General features: G+C 34.5%; 1 protein-coding gene across 1 annotated transcript; it reads right to left on the minus strand.

The window, feature by feature from the left end:
• Positions 1 to 19,616: 19,616 nt before the first annotated feature.
• On the minus strand, positions 19,617 to 21,151 carry LOC114825577 (uncharacterized). The gene is made up of 2 exons (XM_029104310.2): positions 21,043 to 21,151; positions 19,617 to 20,080 (listed from the first exon to the last, which is right to left on the minus strand). The coding sequence occupies exons 1-2, from the start codon at positions 21,149 to 21,151 to the stop codon at positions 19,617 to 19,619; spliced, it is 573 nt and encodes a 190-aa protein (XP_028960143.2).
• Positions 21,152 to 26,611: the final 5,460 nt, after the last annotated feature.

Consider the following 26,611-nt stretch of genomic DNA (forward strand, 5'->3'; position numbering starts at 1 on the left):
ATTGTTTATACTAAGGGAGTGAGGGAATTGATTAAGTCTTACAATGGGCTAGCAAATAATGTGGTTCAAATTCGTCTTTGGCAAGAATCGAACCTAACACATCTCACTTACAAATGAAGAGGAATACTACTGGACCGTAGCAATAAGTGACGTTGATAACGTATATTGAATTCATTGAATTATCCAATCCTACTTATCCTAGCTATGGGCACCAAAAACAGACCTTAATTTTTATATATCAATTTGCAATATTATATTTCATCAGACGCCTGCATTGTCATCATCTTCTTTTTACTAGCTAGCTATAGCGCAATTAGTTTGGTACCTCCAATATTATTTGTAGGTTTTAATTATTATTATTATTTTCTAAATATAATTGGCCAAAGCATTAAAGTTTTCTGCATAAACACATAAACACATGCATTTATTTGTTAACTTTTGATTATTATATTTCTTTATAATATGATAATAACTAGTAAGTGGTTAATGCAAACTCATTCTCCATTTTTATTTTTGAGGTGGAAGAGATGTCTGTTAAAAACTGAAAGCTATGGAAAGCTTTGCTCAACATGTGACGAAGGAAATTATGTGAAAAATTGCATACTATTCATTGAAATGAGTTTGACTTAAATAGAATTATAAATAACCAAATTGCAGAAAAAATAGCAACGACTATCCCATGACTAATAATCTCCTAATCAACTGGGATTCTCCTAAAGAATGGGTAAAAACAACTGACTTCCTAATAAATAAGAATTTATTTAAAATAAAAAACAACTAAAAAACTTAACACCCTCCCTTAAACTGATTTCTATGAAAATAGTTTAGGGTTTAGACACCATCATAAAAGCTTCATCATCAAGCTTGTCAGCTTCTACCATCACAAAACCTGCCAAGGTTGCCAACCTTGCTTGCTCAAGATGTTTAAATGAACACATTCCAAGCAAACCATGCAGCTTTTCAAATGCATCCAACTTGAGTGGCTTGGTCATGATATCTGCATCCTGATCTTCACTTTGATAATAAACTAAACCAATGGTCCCTTCATTTGTAAGATCATGAAGGAAGTGGTATCTCACATCTATGTGTTTGCTTCTTCCATGTAGAACTAGATTTTTAGAGAGCTTGATTGCCGAATTGTTGTCAAAATAGATTACTGTAGGTTCATGTTGCTGAAAGTGTAACTCTTCAAGAATTCTTCTCAACCATATAGCTTGACATGTAGATGTTGCTGTAGCTATAAACTTTGCTTCAGTTGTGGACAAAGTAACCAGCTGCTGCTTTCTTGATGACCATGACACAACTCCTGAACTCATCATAAAAACACTACCATAAGTACTTCTTATATCATCTAAGTCACCCGCATAATCACTATCAGTGAATCCAATAAATCTTGAAACTTCTCATTTCTTATAAAAGACTCCAAAATCAGTTGTGCCTTGTAGATAGCGAAACACCCTTTTTGCAGCTTGAAAATGAAGATTTGTTGGAAATTCCATGTACCTGCTTAGGAGACTTATTGCACATATGACATCCGGCCTAGTGGTTGTTAAGTACATCAAGCTTCTAACCATCTATTTGTAGTATTTGTAGTAGGTGCTATCCATTCTCTAGCCACCAAGATCTTTATGCAACTTCAAACCTGGTTCAATTGGATTTTTGACTGGATTGCAATTTTGATAATTAAACCTTTCCAAAATTTCTTTTGCATACTTATTTTTGTGTAATGAAAATTCCTGTTGATGAGTGCACCACTTCAATTCCAAGAAAATAATGCATCATTCCCAATTCAGTCATCTCAAATTCAACCTTCATGGAATTTTTGAACTCTTGAAACATTGTGCCATCATTCCTTGTGCAGATAAGATCATCTACATATAAACATATAATTAAAATTTTACCTCCATCCTCAGACTTGACAAACAAAGTATGCTCATGTGGACATTTATGGAATCCTACTTTAGAGAAATAGGCATCTATACAACTGTACCAAGCTTTAGACGCTTGTTTCAGTTCGTACAAAGCCTTCTTCAATTTTTAAACTTACTCCTCACTTCCTTGTTGCACATGTCCAGAAGGCTGATCAACATAAACTTGTTCCTGTAGATCCACGTTCAAGAAGGTTGATTTCACGTCTATTTGAAAAATAGGCCAAGAATTTTGTGCAGCCAATGAGACTGTAGGACGAATGGTGTCATGCTTGGCTACTGGAGCAAACACTTCCCTGTAATCAACTCCATACTGCTGTTTGTAACCCTTTGCTACTAGCCGAGCTTTGTGCTTGTCAATTTCCCCCTTCTCATCCGGCTTGGTTTTATAAATCCATTTTACACCAATAGTCTTTTGCCCTTTTGGAAGATCAGTAAGCTCCCAATTATCATTTCTTTCTATAGCTTAGATCTATGTTTCCATGGCTTTCTTCCATTTTTCTTCCTTCACTGCATCTTCGAATTTAATAGGGTCAGAGTATGCAAATAAAGCAAATTGTACAATGGTATCCTCATCAGATAATTCATCTCTACTAACATAATCATTCATTTAGGCATGTATCTTCCTTTGACGTTGATTTGTTGGTCTTGCTAGCTGATCTTCATGTAGAATAAGAACACTTGATGAAGTATTTGATGGACCTTCATTAGAAGACTGAATTAGAGGTTCAATCCTTTCACCATCAATAAGGGATTGTAGCTGCTCTTCTATCTCGTTATCATTATCAGATGACTAAATTGGAGGTTTTTTTTAATCATCTGACCACTAGTGGGCTGCTCTTCTATCTCGTCATAAACTTCATCATGATTAACTGAATTTTGATCAGTTTCTATGCTCCTCTAATCCCATGTTCTTTCTTCATCAAATTGAACATCACAACTGATGACTATCCTCCTGGTGATGGGATTATATAGCTTGTACGCCTTTGACTCCTCACTAACTCCAAGAAGCACACACTTCAGTCCATTGTCGTCCAGCTTTATTCTCTTTACACATGGAATATGTACATATGCTACGCACCAAAAAATTCTGAAATGATCAATCGTTGGCCTGACTTCACTCTAAGCTTCTTCTGATGTAATATTTTCAACAGCAAATGTAGGGCTCCGATTCAGTACATGGACACTCCAATTGACTGCTTATGGCCAAAAACTCTTTGGAATGTTTCTTTTCACTAGCATACTTCGAACCATGTTCATAATTGTGCGATTTTTTTCTTTCCGCCATGCCATTTTGCTATCATGTATATGTAGCTGTAAGTTGCCTTTGTATTCCATGCATTTCACATAAACTTGCAAAATCTTGTGAGTTGAACTTGCCTCCCCGACCTGTTTGAAGGACTTTAATGGAGTTTCCATATTCTTTCTCAACTCGAGCTTTCAATCTTTTGAGAAAAAAAAGCTTCATATTTTTCTTGCAAGAAATAAACCCATGTCTTTTGACTATAATCATCAATAAAGGTGATGAAGTACCTTTTGTTGCCATTTGATGCTGGATTGATTGGTCCACAAATGTTGGAGTGAATCAATTGTAGTGTTTGCTTAGCTCCCTCCATGCTTTTCCTTTGGGAAAGGAAGCCCGATGTTGTTTGCCAACAACACATTCTTTGCATACTTCCGTGGGACAATGAATCTGAGCAAGGTTTGTCACAATATTTTTCTTTTGCAAAGTCTTCAAGCCATTGAAATTGAGATGTCCATAGCGAAAATGCCATGACCATGTTGAATCATGCACTTTTGTAGAGAAACACTTTTGAACATTGTCCTGCATGTATAGTGGAAACATGCGATTCCTTGTCATTCTTGCTTTCGCAATTAAGCCCTTCTCTAGAAGATGAATTTTGCAATAACTTGCTTGAATGATTATTGTATATCCATTCTCTTGCAATTGGCCCATGCTAATAAGACTACTCTTCAATTCTGGAATATAAAAGACACTGGAAATTGTTTGCACTGTGTTGTCTTTTATGTGAAATTTGATATTCCCCTTCCCCATAACAGAGATGCAATAATCATTCCCAAGCTTCACAGTATCTTTGTAAGTTTAATCCAAGTAAAAAAATAGTGCCTTATTTCCACACATGTGATTGCTACAACCTAAATCTAAATACCACTTATTTGATTAGGGTTCCTTTTTGTCAAGATATGCCATTAAGAGCATTTCTTCTTCTGTTTCTGCAAGATTTGCCTTTTTTTTTTTTTTTGTGCAATCATATTGATAGTGACCATATTTGTGACAGTGATAGCACTCAACTTTGGAGACCTTCGCTTCCTCGACCCCAACCATGGCCTCTGCCATATCCTTTTGAAGATTCACCACCATGCGTTGTCATCTTCAGAGCTTGTTCATCAGGTGTGGTGCTCACCATCTGTTGCTCATTCCCCAACAACGAGCTCTGCAACTCATCAATCGAAAGCTCATTAATGTTGTTTGCAGACATTGACCAAAGAATCTTTTCGATTATTGTGACCTCCTCCATTTTGTCACCATGGATTCACATCTTATTTGCGATTGCAAGAGTTCTTGAAAAATAGTCATTGACTGACTCTCCCCCTTTCATGTGAAGAGTCTCAAACTCCTTGCGAAGAGCTTGAAGTTGCGCCCTTTTCACCTTTGCTGAGCCTTGATACTTTTCCTTCATGGAATCCCATATCTGCTTAGAAGTGCCTTTGTAAAGAATAGTCTCTAGAATTGCACAATCAATAGCTTGGAACAAATAATTTTTGGCTTTGAGATCCTTCAATCTCTGATCCTCTAGTGTTTTTCTCTGTGCTTTTGTCATCACACCACCACTGGCTGGTTCAACAATGCCAGTTTCTACAAGACTCCAATAATCTTTCGACCTCAGAAAATTCTGCATCAACATACTCCAATGATCATAGTGACCATCGAAGCATAGAATTGTAGGTTGCACATAGTTGTTCTCAGAAGCCAATGAAAGTTGCTGCAAGAAGAAAAAAGCTGCTGCTTTCTCAAATCAGGTCCCTAATGGAGGCTCTAATGCCACTTGTTAAAAACTGAAAGGTACATAAAACTTTGCTCAATATGTGAGGAAGGAAATTATGTGAAAAATTGCATACTATTCATTGAAATGAGTCTTACTTAAATAGAATTACAAATAACTAAATTGCAGAAAAAATAGCAACGACTATCCCATGACTACCAATCTCCTAATCAACTGGGATTCTCCTAAGGAATGGGTAAAAGCAACTGACTTCCTAATAAATAGGAATTTATTTAAAATAAAAAACAACTAAAAAACTTAACAATGTCAACGAAATTGGGTGATCAATAGTTTGACTAAACCTCGCAAGTTGATGAGTCACATGTTGTAATTTTCAATTTATTATTGGATGATAGTAATAGTAGTTAATTTTGGCGCGGAACACTATTTTTTCCTTCGATTTGGTTGAAAGCTCCATCAAGGTTTTTATTGAGGCCCAATGTAAGCAACCTATCCTCGATTTGTATGCATTTCAATCTTCAATGAATATCGTACTTCTTCTAAAAAAAAAAAAAAAAACCCAATGTCACTAGACCGACGTAAGGGTCTTTCGCTGCATGCATCAACCTGTCCTATTACTTTTTAGGTTTATCACCATTACTAGTTAAGGGTCTATCCAAATGCCCAGTAGATATATACACTGATCTTTGGGTTGCATATTATTCTATATAAAAAAAAAAAAACTGTTACCACAGAAAGGCAAAATCCAGGAGCACTACTAAATACTAACGGCCACGGGCCACCCAATTAAGAAGGAATACAAAGTACTGTTAAGATGAGAAGATGAGCGTAGAGAGAGAAAGTAGTGAGAAGGCACATAAAAATCAGGGATTTGCATCGCATAATTGTTTCTTAATTATATTACAATGAGATAAATCTTTTACATCAGTAAAACTACCCTTCAAAACAATGTTAGGCTCTCTTTCTGACTATCAAAGCTTATCTCTATGCTAGGCCTAACAATTCCTGACACGATCCGATAACTCGACACGACACGACACGAAATTAATAGGTGTTCGGGTCGACACGATAACGAATCGGGTCGTTATCGGGTAACTTGATAAGCACTTGTTAAAATAACAAGTTGATTCGGGTATACACGTGGGTAACACAATATATGATAAGCAGAATATTAATTTAATAATTTTATAACCCTAAACAAATACTATAATTATTATATATATATATTAATTTAACAATTTTATACATTTAAAAACTATAATAATTATACCCCCAAAATATTAACTATAATTATATATATATATATATATATATATTATATTTTATACCCCTAAAAACAATAACAATTAATATGCATCTGCCATCCACCCTTTGAAAGAAAAAGGGAGGGAAAAAGTTAAAAAAAAAAAAGGGAGGGAAAAAAGAAAATGATAAGAAAAGGAAACAAAAAATAGAGGGAAAGATGGGTGTACCAGTACCACTGTACCCTGTAGTGTAAGTGAGGTGAGGTGTCCGCCCTTTGAAGAAAAAGGGAGGGAAAAAGATTAAAAAAAAAAAAAAAAAAGGAGGGAAAAAAGAAAATGATAAGAAAAGGAAACAAAAAAGAGAGGGAAAGATGAGATACGCATCATACGAAACTAATTTCAACAATCCAACCGTCAAACATGTTTGTATATGTTTTGAGATCATATACGCCAAAAATTGCAAAAAAAAAACATTAAGAGATCAAGTAACGGGACAAAACTTTTCGACGGTTATAAACGAAAAATCACGATTTAACGGTTATTTTAACTCCGATTTTGATGATTTTTTACAGCTACACTCCTTGACCCTATATGAATACAATGAATAAACTCGATCTTCAATTTAAAATATTTACAATAGTGGATACCACAAAATCTTATGTTATAATGAAAACATGAATAAACTCTTAAGTATTAGTGAATCTATTGTTTTTATGGGATACGCAGTCTATGAAACTAGTTTCAACGATCCAACTGTCATGTTTGTATATACTTCAAGATCACATACACCAAAAATTGAAAAAACAAACATTAAGAGATCAAGTAACGGGACAAAATATTTCGACGGTTATAAAACGAAAAATCACAATTTAACGGTTATTTTAACTCCGATTTTAATGATTTTTTACAGCTACACTCCTTGACCCTATATGAATATAATGAATGAACTCGATCTTCAATTTAAAATATTTACAATAGTGGATACCACAAATCTTATGTTATACTTAATAAAAGTATGAATAAACTCTTAAGTATTAGTGAATCTATTATTTTTATGGGATACGTATCATACGAAACTAGTTTCAACAATCCAACCGTCAAACATGTTTGTATATACTTCGAGATCACATACGCTAAAAATTGCAAAAAAAAAAACATTAAAAGATCAATTTAACGGGACAAAACTTTTCGACGGTTATAAATGAAAAATCACGATTTAACGGTTATTTTAACTCCGATTTTGATGATTTTTTACAGCTACACTCCTTGACCCTATATGAATACAATGAATGAACTTGATCTTCAATTTAAAATATTTACAATAGTCGATACCACAAAATCTTATGTTATACTTAATGAAAGTATGAATAAACTCTAAAGTATTATTGAATCTATTGTTTTTATGGGATATGCATTCTACGAAACTAGTTTCAACGATCCAACCGTCAAACATGTTTGTATATACTTCGAGATCACATATGCCAAAAATTGCAAAAAACAAACATTAAGAGATCAAGTAACGTTACAAAAAATTTCGACGGTTATAAAACGAAAAATCACGATTTAACGGTTATTTTAACTCTGATTTTGATGATTTTTTACAACTACACTCCTTGAGTCTATATGAATACAATGAATGAACTCGATCTTCAATTTAAATATTTACAATAGTGGATACTACAAAATCTTATGTCATACTTAATGAAAGTTGACTAAACTCTTAAATATTAATGAATCTATTGTTTTTATGGGATACGCATTCTATGAAACTAGTTTCAACGATCCAACCGTCAAACATGTTTGTATATAGTTCGAGATCACATACGCCAAAAATTGCAAAAAAAACAAACATTAAGAGATCAAGTAACAGGACAAAACTTTTCGACGGTTATAAAACGAAAAATCACTATTTAATGGTTATTTTAACTTCGATTTTGATGATTTTTTTACAGCTACACTCCTTGAGCCTATATGAATACAATGAATGAACTCGATCTTCAATTTAAATATTTACAATAGTGGATACTACAAAATCTTATGTCATACTTAATGAAAGTATGAATAAACTCTTAAATATTAGTGAATCTATTGTTTTTATGGGATACGCATTCTACGAAACTAGTTTGAACGATCCAACTGTCAAACATGTTTGTATATACTTTGAGATCACATACGCCAAAAATTGCAAAACACAAACATTAAGAGATCAAGTAACGGGACAAAACTTTTCGACGGTTATAAAACGAAAAATCACGATTTAACGGTTATTTTAACTCCGATTTTGATGATTTTTTACAGCTACACTCCTCGACCCTATATGAATACAATGAATGAACTCGATCTTCAATTTAAAATATTTATAATAGTGGATACCACAAAGTCTTATGTTATACTTAATGAAAGTATGAATAAGCTCTTAAGTGTTAGTGAATCTATATATTAAATTAAATTTAAAAATTTGACTATTAGTGTATGAATGTTTTTTATTAAGCTCTTATTTTCGAGTGTAGATGTAGTACTTAAACGATAAATGTGTTTTAATGTTTTGAAGTAATATTTATGTGTCAATGTGTTGTATGTGCAAATTTAAGAAAAAAATATATTTTTCTGAACGGGTCGTAACGGGTCGGGTCACTTTACCCGTTGGGTAAAGTGACCTGACCTGTTAAGGACCCATTAAGATAACAGGTGTGACATGACACGACCCGTTAAGATAACAGGTGTTACAGGAAAACGACACGAACACGACAGACACGACCCGTTTGCCAGGCCTACTCTATGCTAACAATGACTAAAAAGTTTTCTAAGAACTAACAATCTCATAAGCTCATCTAGTGACACTACTACAAAAAACACTTTGCGCGACGAAATAAGATTTGTTGCACAAAGTATGATTTCGTCGCTCAAAACCTTGCGAGACAAATTTTTTGTTGCGAATGATTGGTTGTGCAAAGTCTTAAAAAAATTAAAAAATAAATTTCCCGCGTTCCATTTTTGGTCCCCGCCTAAATTTTTAGGGTTTTGCGCGATGAAGTTTTGGCCGCACAAAGTTTTGGGTGACGAAAGATTCGTCGAGTAAAGTTAAAAAAATTAATTCTTGTGTCCCATTTTGGTGCTTGCCCAAATTTAAGGATTTTGCGCAACGAAATATATGCTCGTCGAGCAAAATTTTAAAAAATAATTTTTATAAATAATAAAAAAGAAAATAATTTTTTTAAATAATAAAAAAGAAAATAATTTTATTTTACAATTTAAAATATAAATGAAATAAAATAAATAGGGTTTAGGCGACCAAGTGTTAATTCGTCGTGCAAAGAAAATAATTTAGTTTAACAATATAAAATATAAAATTAAATAAAAAACAAATAAATAGGGTTTAAGCAACGAATTATTGATATTCGTTGCGCAAAGTTTTTAAAAATAATAAAAATTTGTATGGTTTCTTTATCTTTGAGGTTTTTATTCATAGCATGGCAAGAAGAAGCCCAGATTCTATATAGACCGGCTGATTTATTTGTGGAAGAAGAAGACATGATGAATTAAAAAGCTTTCTGGGAAAGATTCAAGTGTCCATAATTGCTTGTTTTCAATTTGTTTTTTTAGTTGAGGATAAAGTATCTAAAATTATAGTTGTGTTAATGTATATTTTGGTGGATGATTTAGAATATCTTTTTAAATTATAATATTCTAGATGCTTGTGGTTGTGGCCCTTGTGGGTTATTTTGATTTTATGAAAAAAATTATTATTTTTTTGTTTAGTCTTTAGTTTCAATTTGTAGGCTATTTTGAGTTTTGATAATTTTTTTTTTAAATATTTAGCTTAGAGGGCATGATTACTAAAATTGTGCTAACATAGATTGGGAAAGTCATCTGACAAGGTTGTCAGAACAAAGGCACAAAAAACCCCTATTTGTGATCAACTCTTTGAGCACAAAATGCCATATGGTGTCATATGATCAAAGGCAACGCTCATAGAGAGCACATATAAAATTTTAGTTGTTGCATTGTTGTTATTGGTTTATGGGCACATATGTTGGTGTCCTTAAGTATCAAGGGGTACAACGAATTTTTGGTGCACAGTGCCCAAATTTTTTGTAGTGTAAAAATAAATATATTTTTAAAAAATACGTATGTACGTACTTTTATAATACATGAATTTACTCACTATGATATGAATAAATTATCTGGATTATTATGGTGATTAGAAGAGATAAATTTTATTCAAACTAAATTTTTGAAATAGGTCTCATCTTTTCTTTTCCAACATACTTTTCAGTCCGACAAGAATAAATTGACAATAATTCATCTTAATGCAGATTATCTGGCCTCCGGTTATGGTGCTCTTCCCATCCCTTTCTATTTGTGCGGTTACGGTTAAACCACATCAACATTTTATGTTCCTATTGCTTTTTGTTTTATTATCTCTATAAAAAAATCAATATAAAATTTTGACGTGGCTTAACTAGACCCGGCAGTTTTTGACACGACAATGTGACACGACATGAAAATGACATGAAAATAACAGATTTTGGGTCAACACGATAACTAATCGGGTCATTATCAGATGACCCGTTAAGAACCCGTTAATAACATATTTTTAACAGGTATACATGCGGGTAACACGTGGGTAACCTGTTAAGAAAAAAATTATTTTGATAATTTTAAAGTTTAATTACTAAAAGATTTATACAATAGCCATATTAATATATACAATATATTCTATATTAAATATATAGTTTTGTATTATTATTCTATATAAGTTTAAAAAAAAAAAAGTCATTATTTATTTTTATTATGAGAGTTCATTATTATCATTACTAGGATAAATTTTACTTAACATGTTTTCCATGGTGATTGAGGAAAATTGAAGGGTTTGATTGGAAGAAAATGTGCAAGGTTCCAATGTTCTAGTGTTCCAATGTCCTTAATTTTGCAAATATTTTGAACATTTGATATTTTGTAATGTTCTAATGTTTTTTTTTATTATGCTTTTATTTTGGGTATGTAAATATATACTTAAAAGAAAAATACGTTTTTATGTTTTGGATGTGACAATATGGTATGTATATACTTATTTAGTATTATGTTTTTCATTTGATTATTTATTGGTTTAAAATATATTTTCCTTAACATGTAACTGGTCGGGTCATATTATCTGTTAATATTATCAGGTCGATTTCGGGTCGGATCATTTAACCCGATTATTTTAACGGGTGTTACACGACACGACCTATTAAGATATCGGGTACGACACAAAAAAGAAAAACACGACACGAATGCCAGGTCTAGGCTTAACCATGACCGCACAAATAGAAGGGGATGAGAAGGGCATCATAACAGGGGGCAGACAATCTGCCTCCATCAAACAGATACAACCTCGGATAGCATGCAATTTGGAGTCCTAATACCCTCAGGGTGCGTTTGTTGCACCGGACTGTCTTGGACTGGACTAGCTTCAGGGATTAAGTTGGACTAGCTTAGACTAGACTAAGCTAGATTAGCTTAGTGAAACGTTTGGTGCAGGTCAGACTAAACTATGGACTAAATTATTTTTTGAATCTAACTTAGTTTTTTATCATTTTTTTAATTTACTTTTGCCTTCAAAACGAAAAACAAACAAATATTATGGTTATAAAATATTATTTTGTAGCTATTTAACTTTTAGAAACCTAATTAATGTTTCATCCAAAAGCCTGCAGAGGCTTTAAGAAGATAACCAAATATTTTGCACAGCTTTCTCTTCCTCGTCACTGCAAATCTCTCTGTGCCTTTTCTATTCCTCTCACAAAATCCCTTGCAAATCTTAAAATCAAAGGTGAGAGATGGGGTTGAAGGTGAGAGATGGGGTTGAATCTGCTTTCGGTTTTTGAGTTTTCTGGGTTTTCTGGGTCTCTGATTTTTTGGGTTATCTGGTTTTCTCAGTTGAAATTTTGGGAGTTGGATATGGTATTGAAAAGGGAAAGGCTGCAGAAATCCACGAAATGAGTTTCTCAGAGAAAGATTTTCTGACCACAGATCCATGATGGCTTCGCTGGAAGAGGAGTCTTACGGGAGAAAAATAGAATTCGGGATGGGGAAAGCATAGAACTGACGAAGAGTGAAGGGGTGAAAGAGAGTTGGTCTTAGCAATCCGCCCAATTTTAGGGGGCCTCACTAAGACCGCCTAGTGAGGCGTTTAGTCTAGGCGAGTCCCCTTTAGTCTCATTAAACATTGTCCCGACTACTAGCAAACATGGGATTTCACTCACTGCTAATCCTAGCCAGTCCAGTGACACTTAGTGAGGGAAAACAAACCCCCCTCAAAGTTATGAATATCCCTCTCATTATTTTATTTTTCTCTTTTAATATTCTTAAAATTTTAATAACTAAGAGGAGGTAAATATATATTTTAGTGACCAAAATGAAAATTGTAATTTCAAGGAGCATAACCACCATGACCACCATCCTCATCATCCCCACCACCTCCTCCATATGCACCTCCGTGTGCTCCATCATAGCCAGTGCCACCACCTGACCCACCACCACCACCACCAGCATACCCACCACCAGCTCCCCCTTTGACACCTCAACCACTTCCATATCCTCCTGCACCTGCTCCTCCAACTGCATAACCTCCCCCACCACCACCATGACCACCGCCACCACCATATCCTTCACCATGTTCGCCATTAGCTCCATAGCCTCCACCAGCACCACCACCTTCTCCACCTCAATAACCACTCCCATGCTCTCCAGCATATCCAGACCCTCCGCCACCACCACTTCCTCCACCACCACCACCAGTATCTCCATGTTCTCCACTGCCACCATAGCTAGCCCCAACTCTTTCACCACCCCCACTACCATATCCTTCAGCACCCCCAGCACCATACGCACTACCACCACCAACGCCTCCACCTTCATCACCACCGCTACTAATATGTCCACTAGCACCTCCATTGGCAACACCACCGTCTTCTCCAGCAACACCATGCTCTCCTACAACTCCATACCTACCACCACTTCCTGCACCTCCACTGCCACCATAACCTCCATAACTGGCACCTCCATACCCTGATCCACCACCGACACCAGTGCCATGGCCTGCACCATAGCCAACAGCATGAACGTGGACAGGCTCTTCATAATTCAGGAGTGCTTTGGAGGCAGAACATATCCCTATACTTATGAGTAGTCATTGGAATATTGCAGTTGAATACACAACAATGGAGTAGAATGCAAGTGAGGGCATGGTATATATAGTAATGGAAGGTGTGTTATCGCGCATCTCTACTGAGAACAAGGTTTTTGAAGCACATGCAGAAGAGAATTTAGGGTGTACCAAAGAAGGTGGTCCAGTACAAGCATACACTCACTACGCTATCAGATCGGAGATCCACTAGTGTGCTTTTGCTGTCTCCCACATAAATTGATATGGTCACGCATTCAAGCCATTTTGATAAGTCAGAAATTGATTAGGAACCTAATTTCCTTATATGTTGTTTGATGGATTTCTGGCTAATTTATTAATCTTCACCATTACAGGTTAGCTAGGATTTTAAGCGATGAAATATGGCATAAAGGTTGCTAGTATGACCAAAATTGCTTTATCGATTCTGAGAAAAGAAAATTAAGCACGTCATATATATTCTCCTAATTAATTGCTAATATTGTTGATAAAAGAGCTTGAAATGCATGTAGTTTTCGTTGATCTTTTCTTATTTGGGTAATGCTAAAGAGATTAAATTTGTAGAAAATTTTTACAAACTAAATGACATGGAAGTTAATGATTGGATTATGACTTAAGCGTTGATAAACATGCTCATTCCTATTGGTGACACATCATTTAGTTTGCAAATTATGTCTCACGTATAACAAAATTAACTTGTGATATTTTGTTGAGCTGTTATATCACCTATATGTTATTATTATTATATTTATTTTCCGTTCTTATAACCGTATACAATTTGGTACCGAAGATTAGAAGTAGATGTTGAGTCAATTATTAGGAATTTTGTTTTCCAGTTTGGTTTTAGGGTTTAGGACGTGTTGGTTGGTTTGAGTTTCTTTTCTGTTTTATTCTTCTTTTAAAGGGTTACACATTTTATGAGGTATTAGGGTTTAGGGCTTCAGGTATAATTAATCACCAGAAGTAAGATAAATATAACGCTAGGTTTGTTAATAGTACAAGAAAATTAGAATTCTAACAGAACAACAGAAGAGAAAATGAAATGAAGAAAATTAATGGAGAGAAAACAGAGGAATCAGCTCAAGTCATTTTTATTGAACAGAATGAATCGGTTACAATGAACACTAAGTAGCAGCTGAATCAGCCCAATTGATGAAGCTTTAAGCACTATGTAACAGCTCTACACTCATAACAAAAGTTTACCGATCCTACCTATTGATTGAACAAAGATACGTCCATCAGATTAGAAAAGAAAATATAAATAGAAGAAGAAAAAGGAATTGAAACAAAAAGTACAACATCTGTTCTTTTAGGACGGAAATGCTCAATTTACTACGATTTCCGGCCACGGTCCGTGTAACAAATGTGTGTAGCGCCGTAACCTTGACATCATGGACATGTATAAGCATTTAGATGTGACGTTATGCAATTTTAGCACTACTTGTTAGACTTAATACGTTTATGTAATATTAAAACACCATTGTACTAACCTTGTGAAGACATCCTTTAATGCATAGCAAGCATTGGAACAGCAGCGAGCACACCAAGACGCCTAGAACTTGAGCAAGGTCTTCTGCACACTCACCCACGACTGTTTTACTCGAACCTATGGGGAGTTCTCTAAGTATATGTTTTGGTGGTGTTTGCAGGAACCCTCCCTTGGTATTTATACTACTACAACCCTAGTGCACATTCCCATAATCATGCACTAGAATTCCTTATTGTACAAGGATACAATCTACCAAATCTCAGTCCTAATAGGATAGTATCAAGAGCCCTTTTTCTCCAATTATAACCAGAATATATACTTTACTTGGAGTCCAAGTTATAGCTTATAACTAAACCCTAATCGTACTTACATTGCACATCAATCCTTATTAACTATATTGACCTATTAGCCGTTGGATTAGAGTCTTACATCCAATATTCTCCCACTAAGTCAAATAGTTAATTCAAGAAAGAACTTTAATGAATCTGTAAGCATGATTCTTTATTGGCCAATGGATTCAGTTAAGCTATTAAGCTTCTTGCATGCTTTTGTCAAGTAAAGGCTACTTACTCAGAACTATCAGAGACTATGAACAAGAGAAGTATCCATGAGCTCTTATAATCACTGACTATGAACAAAAGGCTTTGTTGTTGTTGTTGTGAGCTCTTCACTTATATGGAGCAATTAATCATGGACTTGGTACAAAAGTGCATAACAAACCACGAGTCAAATGCATTGACTCCATCACTTCCAGTCCACTTAATCAGTCTTATACCTGACTGTCTAATGCTTCCTATGAAGCTTTCAAGCTATAAGAATAGCTCATATAACCTTTCGTGAAAAACTTAGGTCATAAGTCAAGCAATCTTATGACATAATTAACTGCAGCTAATAACCTTTTGCAGCTACATTATTTCATTGAAAAAACACATCAGTTACTTATAACCTTTCAACAACCTTTATTTCCAACATAAAATATGTATTAAAACCATATTGGAACAATGTAATCTATTACTGAAATAGCATCCCTTTATTAAACCTTCAATTCAACCTAGTGCAGTAGCTAACAAATATAAAATCAAATCTTAACACTAACTATCACGATGCTAACTACCATGGATAATTAAACTACATATTATCATTACTCCCACTAGTTTGACAAATCTAGGGTTGCAGTCACTCCCATATCGACTACATGCTTATGAAAAACTACATTTGGTAATACCTTAGTGAGTGGATTAGCAAGCATTGCATGAGTGTCAATGTAATCAACCTTGATTTCTCCATACTTCACCTTCTTCATAGTCAACGCATGTTTGGTGTTTAGATGCTTAGTTCCAGGAGACCTTTTATTATTCTTAAAATAAAAGACAGCAACTTTATTATCACACCAAATTTGAACAGGCTTTGCTATGGAATCCATAATTTTGAGTATGCTGATAAAATTTCTCAGCCATACAACTTGTGAAGTATCTTCATAACAACCTACAAACTCAGCTTGGGTAGAAGTGGCAACAATATCTTGTTTCACACTTTTCCATGACACTGCCCTATTTGCCAACGTGAATATATAACCCGAAGTTGACTTAAGTGAATCAAGGCAGCTTGCAAAATCTGAGTCACTATAGCCTACTAGCTCGAGTCTTGAATCCCTTTTGTATACCAGGTTGTACTTTTTAGTTCTTTGCAGATATCTTAATACTTTCTTAGCAATTATCCAATGTACATTACCATGATTAGACTGAAATCTTCCTAATATGCTAATGGCATATGCAATATTAGGTCTGGTACATACCTGTGCATACATAAGACTCCCAACTAGTGAAGCATAAGGCTTGCTAGCCATTTGTTTTCCCTCAAACTCAGTCTTGGGGCATGATCTTTACTGAGCTTCTCTTCCTTTGTCATTGGAACATCATAACCATTTGAGTTTTTCATATTGAACCTTTAAAGTACTTTTTCAATATATGCTTTTTGTGGTAAACCAAGTAGCCCTTTGCTTCGATCCCTTGTGATCTGAATCCCAAGAACAAAAACTGCCTCTCCCATATCTTTCATCTCAAAGTGTTTTGACAGAAATCTCTTGGTGTCACTCAACAATGATGCATTATTGCATGCTACTAATATGTCATCTACATAAAGAATGAGAAAGTAAAGCAGTTTCCATTCCTCTTCATATAAACACATTCATCACTAGGGCTCTCTTCAAAACAATGTGATGAAACAACCTCATCAAACTTCAAATACCACTGTCTTGAGGCCTGTTTCAATCCATAAATGGACTTCTTAAGTTTACAGACTAAACTTTCTCTCCCTTTTTGAATGAAACCTTATGGTTGCTTCATATAGATCTCTTTTTCAAGATTTCCATTCAAGAATGTAGTCTTAACGTCCATTTGATGTAGAAATAAATCGAAGTGAGCCATTAGGGCCATGATCACTTTAAAAGAGTCTTTTGTAGAGACTGGGGAGAAGGTTTCATTGTAATAAACTCCTTCTTGTTGAGTATAACACTTTGCTACAAGTCTAGCTTTGTATCTTTCAATTTCACCCTTTGATTCTTTATTTGTTATGTAAACCCACTTACACCCTATTGGTAGACACCTTTGTGGAAACTTAACTAACTCCCATACTTTGTTTTTATCCATGGAATCTAATTCTGATTGCATAACTTCTTGCTAGTGTTCATTATTTGAACTCTCAATTGCTTTCTTGAAGTTTAATGGATCTTCTTTTTGGCTATTAAACTCAGCTTCTTGCAGATACACAAAGAAGTCATATAAGATTGCAGGCTTTCTTGCACGAGTGGATTTTCTGGTTTCCATTCGCACATGTTCAATGTGCTCATCTTGAATAGCTGGTGGGTTGTTCAGTTGCACAGGTTCATCTGCAACCATTTCTTCTTCTTGGACAACCTGTATTGGTTCTTCAATTTGTTCATTTGTACTTTGCACTGGAATTGGCACAAGAACTCTATCTGTCACAGCATCACCTAGGTTTTCATCTTGCAGTATTGTGGTCTCTTCATTCCAGTCAAGATTCTCTTCCCATTGATCATCATTAGCTTCTTTAATGAACTTGGCTCTCCCAGTTTCAATGAACCTCGAGGTATGGTTGGGACAATACATGTAACCCTTAGTTCTTTCTAGATACCCTACAAAGAAGTATGTGATTGTTCTAGGGTCTAGCTTCTTCTCCATTGGATTGTATGCTCTTGCTTCTGCTTTGTAGCCCAAAATTCTCAAGTGATTGAATACTGGTTTTCTGTTGGTTCACAATTCAAAGGGTATCTTGGGAACAGACTTGCTAGGGACCCTATTCAACAAGTAATTTGCAGTTTTGATTGCTTCCCCCTAAAGAAAAGTAGGTAGCTTCGAATTACACATCATGTTTCTTACCATTTCAATTAATGTCATATTTGTTCTTTCACTAACTCCATTTTGCTCAGGGGTCCCATGATTAGTGTATTGAGCAACGATTCCATGTTCTTGTAGGAATAATGTAAAAGGACCAGGCTGTCTACCAGACTCACTAAACTTCTCATAATACTCTTCACCTCTATCAAACCTTACTATCTTGATCTTGTAGTTGGTTCTCCACTTCTGCTTTATAGATTTTGAAAGTAGCAAATGCACTAGATTTCTCTCCTAACAAGTATACATACTCAAACCTAGAAAAGTCATCAGTGAAAGTGATGGAATACTTGTAACCATTGTCTGTTTGTGTTGGAAAAGGACCACAAATATCTGTGTAGATTAGTTCTAGTAGCCTTGTACTTCTAGTTGAACCTTTCTTTTTCTTGTTTATCATTTTTCCCTTAATGTAGTTGGTTCAAATATCGAAATCACCATAATTCAGTGATGGCAGGATTTATTCTCTAGTCAATCTTTGCATTCTGTCCCTAGAAATGTGCCCTAATCTTTTGTGCCATAACTTGAATGAGGTGTTGTTTGTCAGTGTTCGTTTGTGCCCTACTGTGTTAACCGCACTTATTGGTATATTGCAGTTAAGCTTGAACATATCACCAGTCAACAGTCCATCACCAATTAGCTCAGAACTTCGAAATATTGAAAAACCAATCTCCTTAATATCAAACTTAAATTTTGATTTAACAAGCCTACTAACTGAAACTAAATTCCTTCTCATGGAAGGTATATAAGCAACATCAACCAAATCTAGCAAAAAACCAGAAAATAATTCAAGCCTAACTACTCCAATGAACTTAATTGCAACTCTAGCTTCATTGCCCACACGAACACTGACACCTCATCTTTGTTTGGCACCCCTTACTAACGTACCCCTGCAATGAATTTGTTACATGAATTGTAGCACCAGTATCAAGCCACCAAGTGTCATAAGATATCTCAACTAAATTCGATTCAAAACAAACTAAAATTCTATGTATTGTACCTTTGATTTTCTTGTTCTCTTTCTAATGCTTATACTTTCTTTCTTCTGATGTCTAACCTTCTTGCAGAAGAAATACTTCATTCCAACATCCCTATGCACCCTCCGATGATTATTGACCCTATTCACCCTTCCAGCAGCCCTATTGTGATTTCTCTATGAAGGATTGTCTTTCTCATTGGGAGGATTTGTAAGGTTAACATTCTGCATTGCATTGACTTGTTTCTTGCCTTTATCTTGCCGAATATTTTGCTCTTCATGCACACAGATGACAATTAGTTCATTTAAGTCCCATTTTTCTTTCTAAGCTATATAAGTACTGTTCAACTGAGAGTATTCAGGGGGTAAAGAATTTTAGGCGAGATAAACTAGTAAAGGATCATCTATCTTAATGTTAAGTGCATTAAGTTTAGCAGCTACACCAACCATTGAGAGGATGTGCTCTCTCACATCACCACCCAGGTACTTAGTGGTAATTAGGGTGTTCATAAGGGTTCCAGTTTCAACTTTTTCAGATTCCTTGAACTTGACTTTGATGGAGTCAAGATATGCCTTAGCATTATTTGACTCAGTGATTGCCCCTCGAACCAGGTCAGGCATTGACCTTTTGATTACCAGCAGCGCCATTTTGTTAGCCTTAACCCATTTTTTATATTCATTCTTCTTGGCTGCAGTTGCATCATTAGCGGGCTTGGTTGGTTCATTCTCTCTTAGAGCTAGATTGAAATCTATGAGTCCTAGAGCTATTTCAATATCTTGCCTCCACTTCTTATAATTGGTTCCATTGAGTGTTTGAATTGAATTCAGGGAGCTAATTACTGAAAGATTTTCAAACAAAATAAGCATTCAAGACTCTATATTATGTATAACTGAAACAACTCAACCTTTGTTTGGCATTCAAGTTTAATCAGTATCAGTGCAAAATATATAAGTTGCATAAGTAATGGTATAACATGAAAGCCATCCACCTTCGTTTGGCAATTAACTTTCACAGCTCATGCACTTCCACTAATCTATCAGTAATCGAACCAATATGGATTAGTTACACCTTTATTTGGGGATATAACCTTATTGTTATGGCTACTGATACAAATTGATCAATCAAAACCTTGAATTTTCAACAGTTATTGAATGATTAAGACAAATTTGTTGTGTCCCACTCATCCAATTACATCTCAAAAACATTGATCATATTGCAACTTTCAGCATGCCATGAACCTTTAAAACTTTCAATCATTGACATGCTTGACAAATAAGATTCTGAAGCAAACAATTCTTCGAATTTTATTAGGCCAAAATATAGTTCTTACACCAGTTATATAAGGTAGATAGTTTTAGGGTTTCTGTGAATATAAGCATAGCACATGAAGTAATCATGGCACTTGTTTGCAGTCTTTGAAGTTTACGCATATAACTTAGTTCTATAAACAGTCGAAGTTTTTACAATTATGCCGGGATCGCGCATCTCTCATATATACTTATATACATGCATGCAGGCATTAAATATGGCAGCGGAAAAATAAGGATCAAAATTGAAGAAACATCAATTTATTCATATGCTTTGCATGCATGATGTATGTTTATTCTTTATGGATTTTAATTTAGCTCTGATACCAACTGCTAGCACTACTAGAAAAATAGCTATAGAGCATTGATCTTATTGGTGCCCATTGGAAACAGTGGACACTGAATTCGGTGGCAAGCATAAATTAGGGTCCATGTCCTCTAGATCTGGCATTCGTGTTGTGTTTTCCGTGTTCGTGTCGTTTTCATGTCATACCCGATATCTTAACGGGTCGTGTCGTGTAACACCCGTTAAAATAAACAGGTAAAATGACCAGACCTGAAATCAACCCGATAATATTAACAGGTAATATGACCCCACCCATTAGCCGTTAAGGAAAATATATTTTAAACCAATAAATAATCAAATGAAAAACATAATACTAAATAAGTATATACATACCATATTGTCACATCCAAAACATAAAAACACATTTTTTTAAGTATATTTTCACTTACCTTAAGTCTTTAATAGTTTTTTAATTAATATAGAAGTGTAAAAAAATATAGAAAAAATATATAAACGCTCATAATGACAAGCTTTACAATTTTCATGAAGAGCTTAACTTCGAAATTCCCCACTATAATCATATAAATCATAGATCAAAATTTAACCGTTGATTGTTGTTTACATTTATGCTTCATTGTTCTCATCAAATTTTATTTTTTTAGATTTTCTTTTTTGAAAACTTGATATATTAGAGGATGCAGGAAGATGAATGGTTTGGATTGTTGATATTATATTTAGAGTTTTACGGTTAATGAAAATATTGCTTGATGTTTATAAAGTTTTTACAAACTATATGACATCGACTCATATTTCAGTTAACCGTAAATATCAAAACGTGATATCAAAGATCTTCAAAGATCTGAACCATTCATCTTCTTACATCCGCCATATGATCATGTTTTCAAAAAAGAAAATTTTAAAAATGAAATTCAGTAAGAAGAATAAAGCATAAATGACAATCGGTGGTTAAATATAAATTTAAGATTTATGAATTATAGTGTTGGAGTTTGAAGCTGACCCCTTCATGAAAGTTGTAAAGTTTGTCACTATGAGTGATTGTATATTTTTTTTACATTTTTAACACTTCTACAATAATTATTATTAATTTTTCCCTCAAATAAAAACCATTATTCATGAAGGTTTGAAGGATTTTAAAAATCTAAACGATAATGTAAGTGTAACCATTATCTACTCGTAGAGGAATAATGATGAATCATGAGTGTTTATATATTCTTTCACATTTTTCATACTTGTATGTATGTCTTCTTAGTTTTTGCCTATACAAATACCATATTAGTTTATTTTAATTTTGGACAACAACATATTAAGTAAAATTTATCCTAGTAATGATAATAAGGAATCTTCATAATAAAAATAAATAATGACTAATTTGTTTTTAAAACTTATATAGAATAACAATACAAAACTATATATTTAATGTAGAATATATTGTATATATTAATATGACTATTATATTTTATAATAAATCTTTTAGTAATTAAACTTTGAAATTATCAAAATAATTTTTTTGTTAACGGGTGGAGAAGGATTACCCAAATGTTAGCATGTATACCCATTAAGAATCCGTTATTAATTGGTTCTTAACAATTACCCAATAATGACTCGATAAGTTATCGTGTTGATCAAAAGCCCATTATTTTTGTATCGTATCACCGTGTCGTGTCAAAATCTGCATGATCTAATATCCTCTATAGAAATCTATTGTAACAAACACCACCATTTATACATTGGTTTATTTGTTTATATATATGATATTATTATATTTTGGTTTATTTGTTTTTTAAAAGATTAAATATTTTGTTAGGTAAAATATGCCTTTTAGCATCAGTCAAGGAACAAAATGCCGATAATATCGGCGATATTTCGCCAATATTATCGGTTTTTCACGGGTCCGATATTTTAATAGGTATCCGATGGGTTTTCGGAAAAATATCGCGATATTATCGATAATATCGTGATATTTCCGAAATTATCGCAATATTTTGGATACGTGCGAATCAGAGAAGAACGCCGGAAATGGGTGTGCCGATTCCCGAGCCGATTTCATCTAAAAAACCTTGCAAAACATGATTAAGATCAAGATCTAAGCTACAGAGCAATTGAAAACACAACCACAATTCATATGCATGAATCAATCGAAGAGGTAAGAAGGTGAGGGACTAGGAGTTGATCTGACCACCGACGGCGATGGCGACGACCTGCATCGCAACTTACGTCTGCATCTGAATCTGGCCTTGCTAGAGGTTTCTGGTAAAACTAGAAAGAGAAAGAGAGAGAGAGTTGCACCTGCATCAAACTTGCAGCTGCACCTGCATTGCGACTTGCATCTGCATCTGAATCTAGCCTTGCTAGAGGTTTCTGAAAAAACTAAAGAGAGAGAAAGAGAGAAAGAGAGAAAGAGAGATTTTCTGGGTTTGTGTGTAAAGGGTCACCGGCTAATAAGATATTAAACTGTGGGTTTGAATTTTTCGGTTTGGTGGAGGGTGGAACCTTCTTCTTTTCCGTCTAGGAGGTCCGGGCTCGACGATGAGTAAGGCGAGGGAGGAGCAGAGGGAAAGGAAGTAGAGGGCGCCGATGGGGATGACCGATTTGAGGTAGAGGTCACGGCACAGGAGATGGAGACGACGCGGACGAGGCGGAAGACGCGGACGAGGCGGAAGACGCGGACGATGAGGATCGAGAGATGATGTTTGTGTGTGTGTGTGGGAGAACTGGAGAAGGGAGAAGGGAAGGGCGAAGACTCAGAAGAGAGAAGGAAGGGAGAAGACTCAGAACTCAGAAGAGAGAAGGAAGGATCGAGAGACTGAGCTCAGTCTCTGTGTACGTGTGTGGTGTGGGGGGTCTCGAATCTCGATCTCTGTGTGCGTGTGTAGTGGCATGTGAGTGTGACTCACTCTCTGACTCTCTGTGTGTGTGGTGGCGTGTGAGAAAAAAAAAGCATCCAATGATCCAAATAATTCAAAACCTGTCTCTAGCTCTCTGATCCAATGATCCAAATAACTTTTTGCAATTTCAGACCATGGACAACGAATAATAGTGCTTGCATAATGAAATCGTGTACCACTGTGAGTCCGTGATATTCTTTCACATGCAAAACAGTGTGTCATTGTCTGTTATATTCTTTCACCTTATCAGAGGTGGAGTATCAGAGGCATTCAGAGCATTTTCGTTTCTTCTTCTTCCCTTACCATTTTCAAAGTCATTCCAGATCCATTCCAAAGCTTAAACACAAAGGGTTCCATATTTAAGGTAAGTTTACAAACTTATATTTATATTATTGTAATTTATACAACAACAAATAAATTTGTATGGACTCGTATGTTAATTTTTTTAAGTAATTAATACTTGCATGTTAATTTTTGTAAGTAATTAAGTAATGTTAACAATTACATGTTAATTTTTTTAAATAATTAAGTAATGTTGTATAATTATTCCCTAGGATAATTTTAATATGTTTAATGTTATTTATTATTTTATTAATATTAGGTTTTATTATCAAATTGGATTATTATTCATTAATATTAGGTTTTTTTTATTATCAAATTGGATTATTATTCATTAAATTGGATTATTATTCATTAAATTGGATTATTATCAAATTGGATTATTATTCATTAATATTAGGTTTTATTATGAAATTGGATTATTTTTCATTAATATTAGGTTTTTTTTTTATCAAATTGGATTATTTTTCATTTTTCATTAATATTAGGTTTTTTTTTTATCAAATTGGATTATTTTTCATTAAATTGGATTATTCATTAAATTGGATTATTATCAAATTGGATTATTATTCATCACCATGTTTTATATTAGGATTATTTTTTTATCAAATTGAATTATTATTCATTAATATTAGGTTTTATTATCAAATTGGATTATTATTCATTAATATTAGGTTTTTTTTATTATCAAATTGGATTATTATTCATTAAATTGGATTATTATCAAATTGGATTATTATTCATCACCATGGTTTATATTAGGATTATTTTTTTATCAAATTGGATTATTATTCATTAATATTAGGTTTTATTATTCCATATTATTTGTATAATTACTTAAATTTTTACAATCATTTTCTTTACTTCATATTTAATTCTTCTGTAGAATAACTTTATTATTTAGGTTCTCTTATTTTATCAAAAAATAATTGTCTAATTTTCATGAAAAATAAATATAGGTACGTTTAAGATGTCCAGTGGAGTTACTAAACATGATCTAGCTTGGGAACATGGAGACCTAATAGACGGAAACAAACATGGCACAATTTGCAAATATTGTGGTCGGGTAATGAAGAGTGGCAGAGTGACACGACTTAAGTATCATCTTAGTGGATTAGATCCAGCAAAACATGTCCAACGATGCGATAATATCCCCCCCAGAAGTGAAGGCATTCATTAGTGTATTATTAAAAAATAAAAAATAGCAGAAGGAAAAGATAACACATGGAATGGAAAATATTCGAGCTGGGCTACAGGGAGAAGTCTATGGCCAAACGGTTGATAGTGATGATGATGACGATGAGGACAAATGTGATGATGACATGGGACCTGAAGAACGACGCAGTTTGAAACAAGCATTACGTGCCTTCAAACAGTCAGCATGAGAAAGAGAATACCTTCATAAAATTCCTAATAGAGCACAAATGAGACGGGGAGGCAGTCTTAGAGAATCACAACCAACACCACCAATAGCCCAAAGTTTATATAAGTCATCCAAAGCACGTCAAAAGAGTTTTTGGAGTTATTTCACTGGAGGTAATGTGAAGGAAGGAATGGGGCGTCTAATTAGCAAGTTCTTTATCTATGAAAATGTCCCTGCTGAGAAAGTATCATCACATTATTTCAAAAATATGGTAGTGGGATGTCAATAGGCCGGTGTTGGAGTACAACCTCCCACTCCTTATGAGATAAGAAACAAATATTTGGATATGGAGTATAAAGACATTGGTGAGTGTTAACAAGTTGAGGTCAAAGTGGGAAACTAATGGTTGCACAATCATGTGTGACGGATGGACCGGCCCGACCAGATTGTCTATCATAAACTTCATGGTATACTCCAAGGGAAAGACAATTTTTTTGAAGTCTGTTGATGCTTCAAACCATATAAAGAACTACAAGTATATTTACAAATTATTGAGGAATGTAATCATGGAGGTGGGAGAGCATAATGTTGTCCAAGTTGTGACCGACAACGGTTCTGCATTTGTCAAAGCTGGAAAAAAGTTAATGAAACATCATAATGTGCTTTGGACATCATGTGCAGCACATTGTATTGATCTCATGTTTGAGGCAATGGGGAAGAGAGAGAATGTTGATACTGTGGTCAAAAGAGCTAGAACGATCACAAATTATATTTACAATCACAGTTGGTTGTTGGCAAAGATGCATGAATTTTGCAAAGGAGAAATTATTCGTCCAGCCACCACTCGATTCGCCACCAACTATATTGCATTAGACAACCTACTTAAGAAGAAAGCAGGGTTGAAGCAACTATTCACTAGTGACGATTGGGCCAACCACAATTTCAGCCACTCGAATGCAGATCGTATGGTGGAAAGTATAGTGCTTGATCATGCTTTTTGGACTCAATCAGAACATGTGTGCCAAGTGTTTGAACCTCTTTACAAGGTTTTACGGATTGTTGACACATAAGTGTATCCTACTATGGGGCAGTATATGAGTTGATGCGTGTAGTGAATGATGAATTAGAAAGAAAACATGGTGCAAGGTGGGTCATAAAGATAATTGAA

The sequence above is a fragment of the Malus domestica genome, chromosome 06 (genome assembly GCF_042453785.1).
Source record: "Malus domestica chromosome 06, GDT2T_hap1".
Lineage (NCBI taxonomy): Eukaryota > Viridiplantae > Streptophyta > Magnoliopsida > Rosales > Rosaceae > Malus > Malus domestica.